General features: G+C 36.4%; 1 protein-coding gene across 3 annotated transcripts in view; it reads right to left on the bottom strand.

Moving 5' to 3' along the window:
- Positions 1-19202, bottom strand: part of TGH (SWAP (Suppressor-of-White-APricot)/surp domain-containing protein) — a 50405-nt gene extending 31203 nt beyond the window's left edge. The window contains exons 1-7 of one of the 3 annotated variants that reach the window (XM_086433930.1): positions 18961-19202; positions 18750-18840; positions 18573-18667; positions 17449-17552; positions 9630-9691; positions 9469-9543; positions 1152-1303 (exon numbers count right to left, since the gene is read on the bottom strand). In XM_086433930.1, coding sequence (XP_086290056.1) covers positions 1152-1303; positions 9469-9543; positions 9630-9691; positions 17449-17552; positions 18573-18667; positions 18750-18840; positions 18961-19095 — 714 coding nt within the window. In that variant the 5' untranslated portion in view covers positions 19096-19202. Of the gene's footprint in view, positions 1-1151; positions 1304-9468; positions 9544-9629; positions 9692-17448; positions 17553-18572; positions 18668-18749; positions 18841-18960 lie in introns of those variants that run through there. The other 2 variants (XM_086433929.1, XM_086433931.1) reach the window with 2 other exon arrangements.
- Between the last annotated feature and the right edge of the window lie 1742 nt (positions 19203-20944).

Genomic DNA, 20944 nt, shown 5'->3' with positions numbered 1-20944 from the left:
GAGAACCTATATATATGGCATTTATAATTAATTTTTAAATTTTACGAAATAAAAGAAATTTTACTTTTCTACTAAGATTTCTCCATTGATTGGATCATGGTGTGAGACCAAGGTATCATCAATCTTCTTCTATTTTATCTTCTCATCTTCTCCTTTGTTCAATTTTTTATTTCAGCCCTAACCCCAACCAAATACCCTAAATCTTCCCCAAACCATAAGTGCAAAATTTTGGATTTATTCTTTCAACATATAGGCATTTGTGATTTCGGGAACCTTTTTCTTAAAAATCCTTTTTATAATTTTTCTTCTTCACCACCAAATAGCCTTTCCACCACTGTTTTCAAAGTAGAACAAGCTTAGAATCGAACAAATCTAGGTTGTGCTGCATCATTGATTCAATCTTTTTTTTTAAAGTTGCCTCAATTGTTGTTCCAACATGCATCAAGCACACCAATCACAGCTCCATAAGCAAAAAACAAAAATAGCTGGATTCCAAGTGGCACAGTATTGAATGGGTTAGTAATCAAATAAAACAAAAACCAAAACTATCTATTAGTCCTCACTAGCTCATCCTTCATAACAAGGCGCACCAAAAGGTTAATAGAAATATGATATAAATGACGATATTTGTGGTTTGATCAATTTGAAGTTGATCCAAATGTTAAAAGATAAATAAGTTGAAGGATGCTAGACATTGTAGAAAACTAGAAAACTACTTCAAACACTAAATATCTGAAAAATAAAACAAAGTTTGGATGCTAACTTCATGATTCAATTATTAGGTCATTATCATCAACATCAAAGCCTTATCCCAAAAAATTTGAGTCAATCATTGGATAAATTTGCCAAACAATTTATTGAGAACAGCAGCGGTCTACATGGGCAAAATTGTGCAACAAATCCATAAGCATCTCAGAGCAGGCACCAAGAGTACAAAAGACTACAGGACAGATGCTTTAATTCAGCAATACTGTCTTGAAACCCCAGATCAAAATAATATTAAGCAACATTATATGTCCCCTTAGGAAACAAAATTTCAATAATGTTTAATAGTTTAACATGCGGAAGTTAATGCATAGAAGGATTTAGAGGTCAAAAGTGATTGAAAAAACCAAAGAAAATTCGACTTCAATTCAGAAGGAACCACTCACAGGTGTGCTTTGAGAGGCAATTACTTCATCACCAATGGACAATTCAAGAACACTTTCTGGTTCACTCTTATTAGGCTCAAGCTGAGCAACTGCTACTTTTGCATCATCAGAAGAAAATGCTAGGAATGCTTTTCTAGCTTCTCTACGTGCATCTGCCAAAAAATGACAAGGATTTGAAGTGAGATGCCTTGAACTCAGCGATATGGTTTGTATGTGTTAGTGCAGTCCTGCTATATGTCAATAGGTCACTAGTAACGAGGCAGCGTTGGCATTTCGGTTTTATTAGCAACATTTTGAGATAACATATGTACCGTGCATCTGTCACTTGTTTTTCTCCGCCTGTCACTTTCTTTCTCTTGGATTCTTCTTCTTCCTCCTTATTTTTCACTAAATATATTGAAACCCTGGTTTATTACAAGGTATCAGATTAAGAAACCAAGGGTTTCTTTTCCTAAATTCTTTTTCTTTTTTCCATTTTGGAAAACAAGGGTTTTTCCATTTTCTCCTTAAGTGGCGGGTTTTTCCCGTTTGTAAACCTAATTTTTCTTGGATTGCCACAATCTCAGGGTTATTTGCATATCTAAATGCAAAGTATTTGTGTACTTGTATGGATAATTCACTGTTTGTGATATATAAGTACTTTCCATGGTATTGTGTATCCCCTGCCAAGTTGCCACCCCTGCTTTATAAAGTGCTACCATTATTTTTAGTTTGTTATTCCCTTTCACAATCTCAAAATTAAAATATAATGGAGGTAATTGATTCTAAGTATAGAACATTGTCTCCACATGATGTCTTGGGTGGCCCAATCACAACCATAAGTTAAATAGCACAAATTGCCTACAATGGCCCACCAATATGCATTCGTCTCTTTACCAACTCGATGTGAAGAATGTCTTTCTTCATGAAGACTTACATGAGGGGTGTATATGGAGCAACCACCTAAGATTGTTTCTCAAGGGGATTCCTTGAAGGTTTGTAGATATTTAAAAAAAAGATTGGGGTTGAAACAATCACCACGAGAATTTATAAGTTCAGCAAAATAGATGTATCATATGTGCTTCATTCAAGTCAAGCAGATAATTCATCAGCTTAACTGTGGGCACATTGTGTTGGTAGTATGCGTGATGTTGCTGATATTGGCAGTGACAGCAAAGGTCTGAGGACTAAAAGAAGCATTTGAATAAACACTTTCATATCAAATACATTGGATCACTTCAATGCTTTCTAAGGATTAAAACCACAAGAATGGTCTTGTAAGTTCAGTAAAGAGACGTATCATATGTGCTTCATTGAAGTCAAGAGGATCATTTAACTTTCATTCATCAGCTAAACTGTGGGCATATTTGTGTTAGTAGTATGTGTGGATGATGTTGTTGATATTGGTAATGACAACAAAGGAATTGAGGACTTGAAGAAACATTTGAATGAACATCTTTATACCAAAGACATTGGTTTTGGACAGCTTAGATACCTTCTAAGCATCAAATTGGAAAATACCAAGTTAGGAATTCATTTCCTCAACAAAAATATGTATCATGAGACTGAACTACTAGGGGATAAGTCAAACTATACTCCCTTGGATCCCAACCTCAATTTGGTCATTGGCAGAGTTGATTCAAGTAGGTATTTATTTATTTTTTTATGGGTAGGATTCAAGTAGGTATTAACATCCTAGATTTATGGGTAAAGTTATTTAGCCTGCAAACAATCGACCGGACATTGCCTATGTAGTAAGCCTAGCCAATTAATGTAGTCTCCTCATGTGTAACAAATGGATGTTGTAGAGTATTTGAGATCTGGATGTACGATCCTAACTGTGAAATATTGTACAAGTCAAATGCCCAAGGGTGGAAGGTTACTTTGATAGTACTGGTTGGGACAGATATCCATCAGATAGGTGATCCCTATTGGTTATTGTGCCCCTGTCGGGGGTAACCTCATTACATAGAAAAAAGGATACATAGAGTGCATTGGCCAAATCTAGACAAGTAGAATATATAGCAATGGCTTGCACCACATGTGAACTTATTTGGTTTAAAGTTGAAACCTCTTCTAGAGGAGATGGGGTGCAACGTAGATGAGATTATGAGTTATGAGATTGTATTGTGAATACCAAGCTTCTTCATAACCATCCATCAAGTATTTCTCGAGATGACAAAGCATACTGAAGTGGGTTGTCACGTTATCGAACAAGATTGTCAACAATGATTTTTTCACTCAATATGTCAAGTCCATGAATCAATTTGTTGATATGTTCACTAAGATAATGGGACATAGTCAGTTGTTATATACATATATACAAGGTTGAAGGTGCCACCTCAGCGAATAGGTAAAGTCTGTTCGAGGTAATACCACAGACCTCGGATCAAAAACTTATTTTGTTCCCAGTTACACCTATCAAAAGGAAAAAAGGGATTATATATGAGGACGAGAGATTATATATATGAGGACGATGGTATTGTAATGTTATGTTATGGCATTATGAAGGTGGGATCAAATTGCAAGAAGTGGGTGAGGTTTAGAGTGTGTAAGGGGATAGCATCAGGTTCTGGGAGGACTGGTAATGTGGGGATGCAACGCTTTGTGTTCGTTTTCCTCGTCTTTATAATCTCTCCTTGAAAAAAAGATTACCCCGTGCTGCTTTTCAGAATCTCGAAGGAAACGGGTCTGGTTGAGACCTGGTTTTTAGGAGGGATTTCAATGATTGGGAACTTCAAGATTTACTAGATTTAACGATTCAGCTTGATCATACTCAGTGAGTGACTACGGAAGACAATGCGAGAGTGTGGATACGAACAAAAGGTTTAAATTTTTTTGTTCGCTCGTTCGCCGCAGGTATGATCTGTAATGACCTGAAATCCTAAAATGTATCTCGAGGAAAGAATTTAGATCCGTGCATTGATTTAAAAGTTATCAAATCCTCGAGTTTCGCATTTGATATTTTCCCAATAGGTAAACGACACCTTAGAGACGTAATTTGAGGAAACCGATCATACATTAGATTCGTGTCGAAAAATCACCCAAAATAGAGTATAAGTTTGTCCAATTTGGCATTCGGGAAAAACAATTCCCAAAATGACAAGTATGTCCCAACTTAAGTGATATAAATATCTAAATTCTATTAGAAAAATCAGATTTTTCTTATTCTTCTCTCCAAACAAATCTCAACCCTTTTCTTTTAATATTTGAAACTCAGATCTACACTAAACGAGAACGATCCGAGCTTAGGCGCAAAGGAAAGTTGTTCCTCTCGCCAAGATTATACGCGGGACGCAAAGAAATCCGATTTTCGCCGGAAAAAAATTTTGGAGATTGGCCGGAGGCGATTTTAAAGTCCATTCAACCGTTGAAATAGCTTGAAGTAGGTTGCCTTGCCTTCCTTTCTACCTTCTAGTTATGCGATAATTTCATAGAAAATCCATATGATTGTTGATAAATCGATTATTTCATTAAGTTTATACATATTTGAATAATTTAAATCATGTTAGCATGTTTATTTATGATTGATTTTAGTTCATTTGATTTAATATAATCATTTTATAGTTAATATGATATTTGGATCGATTTTGATCGAGTTTCAACGAAAAAATCAGCAATTCGGAAAAGTATCCGAATGTTGAGTTTGGTTCTAATTTGTTTTGTGTTGCTTCCATATAGTATGTATACCCATTTCCTACATTTATTTCATTAAAAACAATTACGTATTATTTTAAGTTCTTTAATAAATAAATAAATAGTTCATTTTCAATTTCGACTTTGAAAAAATATTTTTTCAACACTTAGTTAAATTTGCATAGATTTCCAGCTTTTATGTCTTATGTTTTATCTTCGTTTTCGAGTCTTTCTACTCAACCAAAACCATCGAATGGAATTGGTTGATGCTCTATGGATTTCGAATTTCTTTAAAAGTAAAATTACTTTGATAGATATGTAGGAAATTAGATGATAGATTGATCGATTTAATCGATGGATGGATAGAGAGAACGTATGTTCTCGACTGATTGATGGGACAGTGCCTCCAGTTCTACGTAGCATGCCACGTAAAACGTGATAGATAGATAGAGGGATGAGATGGTTGATGGATGGATATGACAGATAACTGTCACTGGAGGGCACTCCAGATTTTGTTTGTATTTTCGATTAAAAGAAATGATATATTATATACAAAATAATTATTTTGTTTACCAGTAAAGATTTGTAGAAAACCCATAAAGAGTGACGCGTTGCTATGTATCCGGAAGCGGCGAGTCAATCTAGGATAACACTAGATGTCATATGCTCTTCGGTAGTATGGGATACCTTAGAGCATATTACAGCTTATGAAATCCGGGAATTTCTCCTACTTATTTCCTGGGAAACGTTGTGTGTAAAGGCGGTCTCTGTATAGTGTAGAGCTAGGCGGGGTTCACATGCATTGCATGCATTGCCTCTTGATAGGCTTCGACGCGAGGGGTCTCCTGGGCTAGTTAGTGATCACTATTAGTCTGTAGTCGTCAAACGGTCGACCTCACCGTTAGTTGAACTCAGTATTGGGTTCTTGGTCAACGGCCAGTCTGAGCCGGATAAATGGTCATCCAACCGTGGTATGCTAGACCGGCCACAAAATCAGATTATAACGATGGGATTCCACATCGGAGGTTAAGTTTGGAATATCGTATTGCCATAGCCGAGGCGGTTATATCGGCGTGTTCCTCTGCTCTCTTATCGATTACACCACCGCCGTGTTCTTATTATGTATCTTTTTCTTATTTTGTAATGATTGATAGGTGTTTTCATTTAAAGATATGCATATGTTACTTTAAATGATTGAAAATGATAGATTGAAAGTTATTATAACTGTTTATGAGTATAGCTTAGACATTTATCGTATGTTACATTATGAAAAACTTGCATTATTTATGTTCTGATGATTACTCGTGCATGTATGACTCGCTGTTAAAACGGCGTTCATCCTGCTGAGTAACATTCCCCTGTTACTCACCCTATCCTTCCCCTTTCAGATTATTCAACTTTTGAAGAACCGTTCTTTGAAAAGTCTTTTGAGGAGGTCCTTGAGGAGGATCAGATTGATGTCTTGCCGCCGCCATGTCTTTGAGGATTAGTAGAGGATCTTAGCGGTTTTTGGTTGTAGATAAGAAACATGGTAGTTTAGAAATTTTTGTAACCTGATGAATTATGAGATTAAAGATCTTGACTTATATCAGTGTTTGTCGATTTCTTCTGTTTACTCTAGACTCTCGTATAGATGTTAGTTAAATGTTTATTCCGCTGCGTATATTTTCCTTTCATAAGTATTATTATTTATGAATGTTCTGTCAGATTGTGTGATTGATTACCTCACACCTCGAGATTCTAACCGATGAATCATAGGGATTCGTGTTGGGATTTCGGGGCGTGACATGATCACTCCTACCAATCCTTCTATGCAATTTCCCTTCAAACTCATTTAAGGTTCGAAAGCTCCCTCAAAAGTGCGGTATTTCATTTGGCTAGCAACCCTTAACAAGCTACCACCCTCGATCATTTAATTAATCGAGGATTTGTAACTCCAAATTATTGTTATCTTTGTAATTCGAATGGTGAGTGTGGACCACATTTTGATACATTGTCATATATCTTATTCCATTTGGTCCCACTTCCTCGGACTATTCAAAGTTTTCAATGTCTTCACAAATTCAATGTTATCCTACTCCAAAGTTGGGATTGTTCCTTGCTCATGGGGAGAAAGAAAATTCTTTGGAGGCTTCTTCCCTTCACTATTACTTGGGGGTTATGGTGGGAAAGAAATAGGAGAATCTTTAAAGGGGCAACTTCTTCGAATCACGATTTCATTTTGAGTGTCTTGGGTTTGTTGTTTTTTGGTGCAAGTTATGTCCAGAGGTTAAGGGTGTATTTTTTGAGGACTTCATGTTTAGATGGGACTCTCTTTGTAATCTTTAGATTGTTTTGCGGTTGGTCATCTTGACAGCTGGTTGTCTTTGCTCTTCTCTTAATAAATTTACAATTATCAAATATTATATATATAATATATATATATATATATATATAAATACATAGGGTCAGATTCAAGGGACATATGAGAAAACATATGTAAAACAATGTAACATTTATATATATATAAGGATAGAGGATGAGATGACCTCCAAAGCGAGCGAGGCAAACTGCTTACTTTCCAAACGCAGTCCCATTTGAAGAGGAAATACTCAGAATAAAAATACCTCTAAACTCTCTAAATAGATGACACCAAAAAAAAAAAAAAAATCCAAAATTTGAATAATGACCTCCTGCAGATACTGCTCATTCCCTTCAAAATGCCTATCATCCCTCTCCTTTTAGAGGACCCAATAAACTGCAAAGGGAATAAGCTTCTATAAAATCCTCTCTATCAACAATGGCTGCAGCCCTCAAGCTATGGAATAACTAAAGCACAAAGCTAGGAAAACATGACAAAGTATGTAAAAGAGAGAGAAAATGCACCCACATCTTAGGAGCGAAATCACAATGAATTAGAAGATGATCCACAAATTCACCACTGGACTTGCACATAAACAAAATTCTACAATCGTAATGCCCCTATTTGTTATGTAGTCTCAAATTAAGAGTTTATCAAAGTCACAATCCAAAGGAAGAGAGCCATTTTGGAGGGAATTTTAGAGGCCCACATCATAGAAGTAAAAAAAGTGGATCATTATAGGAAAAGTGGATCATTAAGAGTTTATCAAAGTCACAATCCAAAGGAAGAGAGCCATTTTGGAGGGAATTTTAGAGGCCCATATCATAAAAGTAGAAAAAGTGGATCATTATACCTCTTGAGGTACAGTAAATGGATTTGATGAAAAACTTACCATCCCAATTGCATGCCCAAATTCTTCGAACCTCTGCCAAATAAGTGTTGAGATTGGAAGATATAAGGTTGACGAGGTTAGCCACTTCCTGAATCTCCCAATCAATGAAACTTCTAAACCTAGTGAAAATGAGGTGTTTTCGGTAAAGTCCTTTTGTGCAATTGCTAGCACACAAGCTTGTAGCTATCAAAAGTGAAGGTGTGGGGTCCAAAGGTCCCACCTAGAGTAGCTTTCTTCATTTGGGCAGCTTCTTTGGGAAAAATCTTGACGATGGACAATGTAACGAAGAGAGCTATTATCTCGGTAAATTTTTGTGGTTTATGCAAGGTGGACAGGGAGTTGGTGAACCATGTTTTTTTACATTGTAAGGTGGCTAGAGAACTTGGTCCTACTTCTTGAGCCTTTTCGGTGTTGTTTGGTGCCATTCGTGTCAATTCCGGGATTTGGTAGAGTGTTTGCTAGCCATTGGGGTGGGTTTCTCAGCTTTCAAAAGAAATCTGTGGTGCATTACACCTTTTGCAATTTATTGGGGGATTTTGAAGGAGAGGAACCTCAGGCTTTTTGAGGGGTAGAAATCCTCGGTGCAAGATATCATTCTTTCCATTATGGATTCTATCTTCCTCCAGAGCAAAATCTTTTAAGGAATTAAAAGGGGTCTTCTTTGAAAATTTTGTAACAAAGTGAGAGTGAGCATGTAGTATTGTTGTGTGGTTGGGTTTTGTTTCTCTTTTCTTTTCTCTTTTTCATTCTAGAATGGTTATCTCAACCATACCTTTCTCTTTTCTTTAATAAATATCTTTGACTTATCAGGAAAAAAAAAAGCGAGAGAGAGAGAATGACTGGAAGCAAACAATTTTTAGTGTCCACCAATGTCTGTATTGGTTCCACCAAAGGATATAACCAACCAGTCTGGACACATATGGACCTTCTTGCAATTCCCTCAGGGTCATGACATGGAGAACCATCCAGGGGCAATGAATGATTGAAGCAGCAGATTGTCTCCAATCAAATACCAAAAAGCAAGCAAACATACATGCAGACCCATGATCAGGCAGGATCCAAGCCACTACCATTTTCATGATACGTCGTCGTCCATGCAATACAACACCAATTAAAGCAAGCTATATCAAAATCCTAACACAGACATTTTCATGATACCACCAAAATCATATAAAACAACATGCAGCCCCAACAAATTTCAGGCCTAGCCCATACTTGAGAGAATGTGGGTTGAGTTTTTTTTTTATTTTTCTTTTTTCTGGCGGCGTGTGGGGAGTGATATACCAACAATTAGAGGACATGGTGCTAGCCTCCTAGGGAAGAGTCGCACTCAAAGATAAAACCGAGAGATGGTATTCTTCAATGCGTATGGCATGCAAAAAAACAGAACCTAAATTGCATACAATATATTACATAACACTCGTATAAAATGTAGGATGACTCATTCAAAATAGTACACAAAAGCATACCATACAATGAATTAGTATGTGAATCGCTAATTGAATGACCATGCCGCCAACCCATCTTCTGCAGCAATTTTACACCTATTCAACAGTAAGAGGGAGCCAGTTACATATTTAACAACTATATAGTAACAGAAAGCTGTGCTCATAAATAAATAAGAACAAACCGATAGAACTTGTGGCAGGAAGAACTATTTCATCGGGAACAGGTCCAGGGATAGCAGATGGTCTGCAATACACAGATCAATTCCATTAAAAAAAAATGCTTTCACTATGTAGCCTACAGGATGTTAAATGATAATCAATCAAGAAAAAAATAGATGTTATAAAAAATGGAACAGAGGCTTAACGGGATATAAAAGATTTAAGCCAGCAAAGTTGCAAAGAATTAGCCACTCAAACATTGGTAAGGTACCTCGAGCTTAGTGAAAAGTCCATATAGACCTCTACAGCCATTGGCCAATGCAGAGTTTAATATGAATTAAATAATCAAGAATACATAACATCCATTGTTCCTGTATCAACTGATATGTTGATTTAAGAATAATATATATATATATATTATAAATCACAACTGTAGGGCCCATGGTGCTACAGTTTTATGGGGGATAAATCTTCGTAAAACACAACTATGGCTCTCGCAGTGCTACAGTTTTGTAAGAGTTAAACCTTGAGACAAACAAGTGGAGTCCACACAATTCTATCAAACCAAACTATTTGAACCCCCGCCCACCCTCCACTCTCTAATTTCATTTTCCCACCCACCTTCTCATCAACTGTAGAATGAACTCTCCCTCTCACAATCTCTCCCACCCATTGAGGACAAAGTTAAAAACAAGACGCAGGCATCTCTCTCTCCCCTCTCGATTTAAAGGTGAGTCTATTTCTCTCTCTTTCACTCGATTTTGTGTTACGGGTTCATGAAAGAGAGTTGTTTTTTAAAACCCTAGACTCCCTCTCTCTCATAGTTCTATTTTCTAAAGGGTTTTAGTCGTCATCAACCTCCAGAGCTACATCAAGGTAAAACCCTAGATTATCCCTCTCCTTCTCAAGATTCTTTTTTCTAAAATGTTTTAGTTGCCTTCAACCTCCAAATCTTTTGTGACGAAGGACTCAACTACAGGAGAGGGACCTTTGGTTGGTTTCATAGACTGAAAGGAGGTTTCTGTTGAAATTCTAGGATTTTTGTTTTCAGGAATTGATTATTTTGTTTGATTTATTTGGTTTGCAAAAATGGACCAAGGGTATGATTGAAACCTAGTTTAATATGGACTAGGGCTATGCCAAGGTCAAAGTAACGTAATTGAGTAGGTAAAATAAATGATCAAGGGAAGAAGGCAGCCAAGTTTCCTTTTACATGGACCAAGTTCAGGGATTTCTTGCAATAACTCTGCTTTATTGCCTTCAAAATTTTCCTTAATTGCTATGTAATTATTTGATTCAGTAAATAGTTCATAATTTATCCAATGATCAACTATTTTTAATCATAATTTTTCAATATTGGTGTCTAATATGAACTGAAATTGAAATAAGTAGTAGTTGTTGGCAAACATGTTAGTGCATAGTTTCTTTCAAATTTCATAAACCACAACAATTTCCCAATTCCCGATTCAATCCAGGATAAATGACCTTGGTCTTGGAACTACTAAATTAGATAATGTAATTGAAACCTTGAATATAATAGGTTTCAATTTCCAAATTTATCCAGTGATCAACTATTTTTAATCATAATTTTTTCAGTATTGATGTCTAATTTGAACTAAAATTGAAATAAGTAGTTGTTGTTGGTGGCAAACATGTAGTGTGGAGTTTCCTACTAATTTCTAATACCACAACAATTTCTCAATTCCCAATTCCATATTCAATCCAGAAATAAATTATCATGGTCTTGGAACTACTGAATTAGATAATGGAATCGAAACGTTGAATACAGTAGGTTTCAATTTTGAGTATTTCGATATTAATTTGCAGGCCTCTAGAGTATGAGATTGTTTCTCCACCAAGGTGATATTCCATATTTTTTGCAATTTTCATGTACTGGGATGAGTTTAAACACATCTAATTAATGAGAGCCTTAAGGAACCCTAATGTACAGTACAAATAGACGTAAGATCTTTACATCTCTGGAAGTTGTCAAAGATACGTTGGTTTCATTATTTCCAAACATGCCAAATACATGTTTTATAGCTTAATTTACTAAACTTACCCAAGAAATTTTCTTCATCTTCAATGGAGCTAATATTTGTTTTGCCTAAATGATGGAACGCCATATCCAGTTGACATAACAACATAGCAAAAGAGTATCACACACCGTGGTTGTTTTATGGTTGTCACTTCTGCTGTTCGTGTTTCCTTAATAAAGATTGCTGTGCTTCTCTAGATTGTTTGACTGATACAAACTGTTAGGTTGGAGAGTTGCCTTAAACAAATAGTCAAATAGGTTCCGTTCTATGCTCATTGAAGATTAAAATTGCTTACTTTGTTTCACAGTATCTCTCTGAGAGTTGAAAATTTGAGATGTCAAGCAAAAGAGTATGATCCCAAACAGGATAATGGCAAGAGAAACTGAAATAGACATAATGTAGGTAGACAAATTGTAATGGAATAAGTGTTTAGTCTTTTCTAATTAATTTTAACCTTCGTTTTTTGCTTATCATTATACCTCAGATTGTAACGATGCATTTGAAACATCCTTGATAAGATTTTCTGTTCTTTTCTTCATGAAATCCTTCTGACTTAAATAATATTTATGTTGTTGGTTGCGGTTTTGAGTGTAATTGAACCACTTTAGTCATTTGATCTTTTTCTCTTTACTTGCAAAACAATTCTTGGTTTCATCCAAAAATTGTCTTCTCATCTGTATTTTTTTAATTTGCAAAAGACCTGTGCTATATGCTTGGGCACCAAGCCATGGCCATCCCATCTTCACCACAAAATGCGCACATGCCATCCATTTCCAATGCATCGCTTCAAACGTAAAGCATTGCAACAGAATATGCCCAGTTCCAATGCATCACTCTCGTAATTTTGTTAATTTCATTCTTTCTTTTTAAGTCTGTTTGGCTAAAATCCCTTCACCAAACTAATCAAGAATCTCTCAAGTGACATTCATTTTTATAGTGGGCATAAAATTTGATGTCCCTCAAGTAAAATTGGGACACGTGCTAAAGTAACACATGGGAGTAGATCGGTTCATCTATTTGAGGCGATCATGTTACAATTGATTGATGAGCCAAAACCAATGGGATTGTCTACGAACCTGGGGCTTCATCATGGAAAGGACAAGCTAGAAAGTGGTACAAGCTGAATTGGGCCCCCCTTATGAAGCCCAAGTCAATACCCATGATAAATATGAGACCATCTTTTCACATCTAGCACGCGTAGGGTATCGGATGGAGGAGCAATCCATTGGCACCTCTGGCATAGCTCTCTCCCAATGAAATGTAACATCAAGCTTTTATTCCAGACCATGTAGTAGCAAACCATTTTTTTATAGGTAAATGAGAAATATTATTATTGAAAGATTCTAGAGGCCAAGGAGGCCACCCATTACAGAAAAGCCACTGAAAAAGTGAAAATCAAAAACTACAAAAAATTACAAATGACTCATGCTTTCCATAAAAGATCTCACTTAAACATAAAATACTCAAAAAAAAAGGCTCCTCTAAATAGCTAGGATGAAAAAATATCCTGAAGAAGAATTCATATCACACGTTGTTGTAACTCAATTGAACATGGTTTTTTAAATCAACATCAGATCGCAAGGAATCAAAAAGGGTTGATCGAGTGAGGATTCATAGTTCTCTTCTCCTAATTTGCAGCAGTCCTTCAGACATATTCAACAAGGCTATATGGTAAAGGATCGAAGGGGCATGCTTGGCATCGAATACAAGTCTCAATCCATGTCAAGTTTCTTCATCAAGCATTTCCCCCCTTTATCTTGGGCATCAAAATTTTCTCAGGATTGCTCACTTTCTCAAGTAGTTTAAGTGGTTTCTCTCCTTCTGAATTTGATTCTTTTTACCAAAGGAATGAGGATTGCAACCTTATTCCCATGGTGCTTACATCCAAATTCTATCCTTAACCTGCTATCGTATTTTAACCTCTCAGTCCAATATCTTTGTGTTATTGATTGGTCTTTCTGTTCATCCTAGCTATTTTGAAAGTATTATCCTCTTATTTCCAAGCTATTAATATCTAATTCTAAGTCTATAGACAAAAAGTTTGTCCTCTATGATGGGGACCCTAAGGTTCTGCCCAATTTGGTCAAGAAGGTTAATCTCCGTCCTCAGGAAAAGGATTCCAAATTTGGGGCCTTCGTTTGTGCTACAACGCAAGCTGAAGGATTTGCTAATCAGTGTGGTTTGCTGGGAGCGATGCAGACACACACAGACAGGACTTACTAGGGATGACTTAATAAAATTGACCGAGTGGCTCTTAGAAAGCATCATTGATGCGGGTTTTTCTTTGTCTGAAAAATATGGTGAGCCAGTTATTCTATTTAGGACCACTAACAAAAGGAGATCAGTATCTGCTTCAAGAGAAAAGTATTCCACAGTCAGGGGTCGGGGCTGACAGGTCTTGCAAGGATATCATAAGCTGCCCACAAGATGCCCTCTGTTCAATATTCTACCCCCCCCCCCCCCCCCCCTCTTCCAATCCCACAACTCAATGAAAACCCGACACTTTAAAGTAATCTTTGTATATCATACTACCACTATAAGTCCTTGGAAAACCTCTAAGAAAATCCTACAATGTCCCTCCCTCCAAATCAACATATGATTATTAAGAAACAAAATATTTAACCAAAACATTACTTTTAACATGTTCCCAATCAACCATTCCACATGTTAATAAGCACAATGATAGAAAATATAAAGATAAACCAAAACAAAAAATTCTAACATTTTTGTTTTTGATAAGTTAAAATTTTATTTGAAAAGAAGGGGACAAGATGTCTCAAGTTACAAACTAATCAAAAGAGGAAAAAGAGCACAAAAACCAGAAAAGAAAAGCAACAAATCTCTCAAATTACAAACAAGATATCATCGAACTACAAAATCTTCAAAGAAAATCCCCTTAAACTCTTTAAAAGCCTTTCTCTAGAAAAAGAACAGCCCCAACCCATCAAACTTGAGATATTCATAAGATAACTCCTTTCCTTCAAAACTCCGATGATTCCTTTCCTTCCATATACCCCAACAAATAGCAAAAGGCAAAAGACTCCATAGGATTTGCTTTGAACGACAAAAATTGATGCCCCAAAACAGCCACAAATCAAAAAGTTTGCAGATTGTTTGTGGTAAGCAACCCTCCAACCCAAAGAGACCAAGGTAATGAGACCACAACCGATACGCCATTCCACAATGCAAAAGGAGATGATCTATTGTCTCTTCATTTCTCATACACAATACACAACAATTTAGCGTTTGAAAACCTCTTTTGATAAGTTGATTCAGAGTGGTTAATCTACCCAAAGATGCTTGCCACAAAACAAAACAAAAATCAACATTTTTTAGGAAACCTTGTACCCCAAATCATGCCAGCGGGAAAGAAGTTGAAATCGGTAATTCAGCCATATACATTGAGCGCATGAAAAAGCCTCCCTCTCTTGTTATAACCTCCAATCATCATTCTCAACATGAGTTGTGCCCACATCAACGAGCTCCAAAAGACGTTCCACGCTCCTCAATTCCCAATCATTGTAGTCTCTCCTAAAGCCAAAATCTCATGCTCTTTCCAGACCATCACCAACCAAAAAGTTATCTATAGTCATACCCTTTTTGCCCAACACCGCAAAGAGATCCGGAAAGAGTTCCTTCAACAAAATGTCTCCACACCATCTATCTTCTCAAAAGCAAGTCTTGCTTCCCCTTCCCACCTTAAACTTCACCTTCTTACAGAACAAGGGAAAGCCACAAAGAATGCCTTTCCAAACCCCACACCCATAATCCCTTTTTGCTTCTTTTGTTTCCTAATCCAACTCTTGCAACCCGAATTTATTAGCCACCACCTCTCTCCACAAGCTACCCTTCTCCTCATCAAATCTCCACAACAATTTATACAATAAAGCAAAATTCATCGTGGCAAAACTTCGGAGCCTCAGAACCCATTTAACTTTCGGCAAACAAATTTTCCTCCAACCCACCATATGGTACTTTCTATTATTCTCCTTATCATGCCAGAAAAAAATCCTTACAAATCTTATTCATCTTAACTTCCACGCTACAAGGGATAGAGAAAAGAGACAGGAAATAGTCGAAAATGTACTCTTAATTAACATCAGTTTACCCCCTTTAGATAAGTATGTAGCTTTCCATGTACTCAACCTTCTACCCATCCTCTCCAAAACCAGATCCCAAATCTCTTTGCTTCTAGAATTTGCACCAAGTGGTAATCTAAGATATATGGTAGGCAAGCAGCCCACCTTAAACCACATTGACGCCGCCAACACATCAACCCCAAGTGTAGCACAAACCCCCCTCACCATACTCTTGTTTAGATTGATAGCGATGACAGACGATACCTCAAAACGCCCAAGAATACTACTAAGTAATCTCAATTGTGATGCCTACAAATCAAGAAAAATGCGTGTGTCATCTGCAAACTGGAAGTGTGATAAAAGGTGCCCTTGACTCCCTCTCGACTTAGAAACCCAACAAACTACCATTATGAACTGCTTTCAAGATCATTCTGCAAAACGTTTCCATTACCACCAAGAACAAATAAGTTGATAACGGATCCCCTTGTCTTAGACCTCTCGAACTCTTGAAATACCCTTCTAGAAAGTAACACATTTCATCACCCATTTGATCCATAAATTGCCAAACCTCATCCTACAAAAGATATACTCAAGACCTCGTGTTTTCACCTCATCTTTCTCAATCCAGAAGTTTCACGAAAGCATTGAAGCCAATTTGTTTAGAAAAGGAAAAATAATGAAGAGAATGATGATGTCCATAGCAATCAAGCTAGGTGGTTGAATCGAAGGTGTGCTTTTAGAGTGATATGTGATTGGCATATCCCAATCAAATCAAAAGGAAAATTTTATAAATGACATAAGACTTACTATATTTTATGGAGCTGAATGTTGAGAACTATATATATATTGTGACAAGGTGTCCCCGCCATCTTTAGAAGGGGGACTAATCCCTGTGAATGCACCCAGCTACCACAAACGGGAGTAAAATCAAGAAACAATATGTGCATGGATTCAAGAAAGTGAAAGCATAACCCTAACAGGTGATAAACTAAGAGAAAGTTGATTGAGATGGTTTCATCATGTGCAACAAAGGCTGATTACAATCCCAGATAGAAGGAATGCAAGTTGAAGGTTCTAAAAGAGAGTGAAGAGGACCAAAACAAACATCGATTGAGGTAAAGAGACTTGTATGAAGATACTAGAATAACATAATGCATGGCTTTACGCAAAATTGAATGGGGGAGCAAAATTCATTCAACCAACCCAAATTTTTGGGTAAGTTTACGATAATGAAAGTCTTTTATACCCACTCGATATCACCAAATATGAGAGCCATTGGTCAAAAAAAATTCTTATTGCCCTTATAACCCAAGGCAAAAGCCCATGCACATGGATGCACTTCTAGATCCAAGATACTAAAAATAAGTTATAACTTGAAATCTCTCAATATATAATGTTATTAAGTTATTGTGCTCTCGAATGGTAATAAAACTGGGTGTTTCTAGACCAATAGACCCTCCAAATCTAATTGGAAACTATGAATCCATACATTCCACTACCAAAGAATATAAATCTTGGGAAAGACAGAAAAATCATCAACAGATGATTGATAAATTTGAAACTTCAAAATCTTGTAATACTATAAATTCTACCATGTGGGTAAGAAGTGCTTTGCTGAATAATTAGTAATGGTAAGTGATAAATCAAAAAGATAAATAACCTAAATACGAAATATGCTGCTGATATTAACAAAGAAAAAAAATAATAAAAAAGTGGGAGAAAACCTCTTATGTTGTTCTTCCTCAACTTGTTTTCGAGCAAGTTCCGCAGCTGTAAATCCAAATGTATCAAACTTCAAAGACGTTCCCAGGGAATGGCCCTCCATTTCCTAAAGGTTGAAAAGGACATAAAAAAAAAACCGACAAATGTGGAGTGAGAATCCTAATATTCAGTAAGGGTAAAATGTATTGGAAAACATTCAGACCACCATATAAATGATTTTTTATTGAGCAATCATTATTTTGATGACGAGCAATCATTGTTGATAAGAGGAAAAACTATGATACGAAATCCCCATGCAGAAAAGATCTAGGTACAATTGATCTTGAAAATTCTTTGGCACTACATTAAGTATGCTCATATCAAATGGCATGTATGCAAAAAAAAAAAAAAAAAAAAGATAATCTCAATGGCTAACAAATATACATCTGAAATAGCAATAAGATAATTATGGGTAGGAACTGAGTACATCAAGCTTATAAATGAAGCAAAAGCAAGAAATAGATATCAATAGAAGAGAGCGAAAGAAATAAAACATGGAAAACGAAAACAAAAAAGAAAAGGACTGGAGAAGTAAGTAGTAACCTATAGATATGCATGGGAATGAATTGTTGTTGTTGTGGGACCCTAGGATAAATTATGTCAATTTACAACACACTCATTTCCTGAAATATTCTCTTAGGAATCATTTTAACATGTTACACGTAATTCCAAATTGTTCCTACAATCAAATCCAACGCATGCTATACCAAGTCTAATTCAGACGCCTAACCACAAGTGAAGGTCCACTCAAACAATGTCAATTACTACTTCTTATTTTTAGTTTGTGCTAAGCAAGCAAAGATGGTCAGTAGTCAACATGGAGGTGGTTTCATGGGATCAACACTCCACATTCCTTCACCATTCTCCTTTTTCTTTTTCTTTTTCTTTTTCTTTTTTTTTTTTTTTTTTTTTTTTTTTGGAGAAGCATATACATCTTCTTACAAGAAATGCATACAAGGATGTCTAAACCACCAATATTTTTTATTTTTATTTTAATATTGGGTACTGCCCAATACATATTAATCCATTTATTTCTAAACTTAATAGGACAATAATAAATATCCAAGAGAGAGAGAACAGTGCATACTGCTTTCTCATCATCATCTAAGAAGTTAAGAATATTCTGCTCTTTTACTTCAGCTCTCTTCTTTCGTGATGATGTAAACGCCTGTGGAGTCCATCCTGCAGATGCATTCAACTTTCTATAACTTCAGCCACAAAAAACAATTTATTTAATTAAAAATAAAATAAGGCAAACACATACCCTCTTTTGAGCCAACTGTATTGTAAAAACCAGCAGAGAATCCTCCTGTAAATGCTCCATGAAATCTCTGCCGTCCTTCCTCATCTCTAACCTAAAAGATTCAAATACCAAATAAATAAAGTAATTAAGAACTCGGAATCTCAAATTCATCGAGATCTTAAGTTTTCAGCTATTATGAACATGAGAAAATTTCAATAAATAAAAAATCCACCTCTTGCTTCCATGGCGGAAGGCTTCTCATTTGGCCGGCAGCCTCTGCTACTGATTTTTTCTTCCGACTCGTCATCTCCTCTTCCCGCTGTATTGGGGTTCCGTAGAATACGAAATCTTCTTCGTCCGAATCCATTTTTTAATGGTGAAATTGAACTGCAACACAGAAACAGAGAGAGAGAGAGAGAGAGAGGGGTCTCCAGAGACGTATTTAGTTCGGAGAATAAAAATGAAGGGAAACCCTTGCGCTCTTAGTTGTGCAGAGGAAGCATGGTTTAAAACTCGGTAAATTCCGGGTTGAATCGGTCATCATTCATGAATCAGGACTCAGAAAATTGAAGACCCCCGCATCGTTTAAAACTCTGTCAATTCCGGGTTGAATCGGTTGGGTCAAACGATTTCATAAATAAAATGAGCGGTATTTTTTGCAAAACTCGGCCGAGTCCATTTGTTCATATCATGGTTTTTAAACTCGATATCGCGTCCCATCTTGTCTCGTACAACTCCAATACTGAGTTGACAATGATTTTTAACCATTTAAAAATTCTAAAAAAAATTCAAAAATGATTCCTATTAAAAAATGAACCCAAAAAAAATATATAATTAAAAAAAATCGATTCAGAGGTGAAAGAATAGAGGGTTGAGGCTTTAACTCGTTTTTCTCAGTTAACTCGGCGAGATTGTCAAAATCTCATCCGATACATCCCATTTAACTTGTGAATTAATCATTTTCTACGCTGTCTCCTTTGTATCGTCCGAGATATTGGAAAATGTCGTCTGAGATGACTCGCTTATCTCACAATATGCGGTCTGTAGGCACCAAAATTTTGAGGAAGCATTTACAAATTTTGTAAATAAAAAAAATGAAGTCCCTCAAGATATAAATGGATTTCGCATTTAAATTGGGGGTCCATTAATTGGGATGAGCCTCATATGGATTGGGTCTAGGTTTTTGAAGATAAAGCTCATGATCCAGCAAATCCAAGTGATCCATATTAAATATTGAACCTTATACCTAAATAAATGAGTTTGGCCCAATAATGATTCATAAAATCCTTAAAATTGGATTTAGACAAATTTAACCTTTTAAACAAATCAATTAAACTTCTTTAAATTGGGGGTATAATTGGAAAGTTAAATTACCTTTAAGTCTATAAATACAAAAGCCTCTCTCATTGAGAGGGGATCGGGATCACTTTTTCTCAAAAGACAGAAGCTCTCCCTCTAAAGAAGAAGAAACTCTCAAGCCCTCCTCCAGAGACAAAGCAAGGTTCTTCAGAGATCCGGACTCTAACTAAAGAGAAGATCAAGCATAAAACCCTTCTCCAGAAGCCAAAAAAAATTCTCAATCGATAAAGCACGAAACTTGGAAAGAAAAAGATCTACAGAAACCTCTAAAGAAGATCAATCACAAAACAAAGACATTGTCAAAGCATCATTCTCAACCGATAAAGCGCGAAGCTCGGAGAGAAGAAAAGTAACATACATCATCTTCATCTATTTTGTATTTGACTATTAATTAGAGGAAACACAGAGATCTGTATCTACTTTTTATCAAAAATCAATAAAATCATTTGCGATCATATTTCACAAATCTCGAGGTAGATCTGTTGAAATTTATTGTCGATAAATTTCTGGTACTCCCGGTGGGACCCTCTCAACCTCTCATCTTTCAGTCAACTATAAAAGATAAACCAAAGTATCGATGCAATCCCGCAACGTCAACACTGTCACATCAGCTACTGCTGATTGAAAGCGCCCTCGATCCGCGGGGTGCACGGATCCGCTTTTGACCCTTGAGGTTTGGGAATCGCCACCTAGTTATTATAGTCTAGGAACCAAACTGACTCTAACATGGTGAAAGCGCCCTCGATCCGCAGGGTGCGCGGATCCGCTTTTGACCCTTGAGGTTTGGGAGTCGCCACCTAGTTATTGTGGTCTAGGAACCAAACTGACTCTAACATGGATAAAAAGAACTAATCTAC

This window comes from Akebia trifoliata, chromosome 3, assembly GCF_017979445.1.
Source record: "Akebia trifoliata isolate Shusen 1 chromosome 3, ASM1797944v1, whole genome shotgun sequence".
NCBI lineage: Eukaryota > Viridiplantae > Streptophyta > Magnoliopsida > Ranunculales > Lardizabalaceae > Akebia > Akebia trifoliata.
Note: the sequence above shows the minus strand (reverse complement) of the source record. Positions and strands in the feature narration are given on the sequence as shown.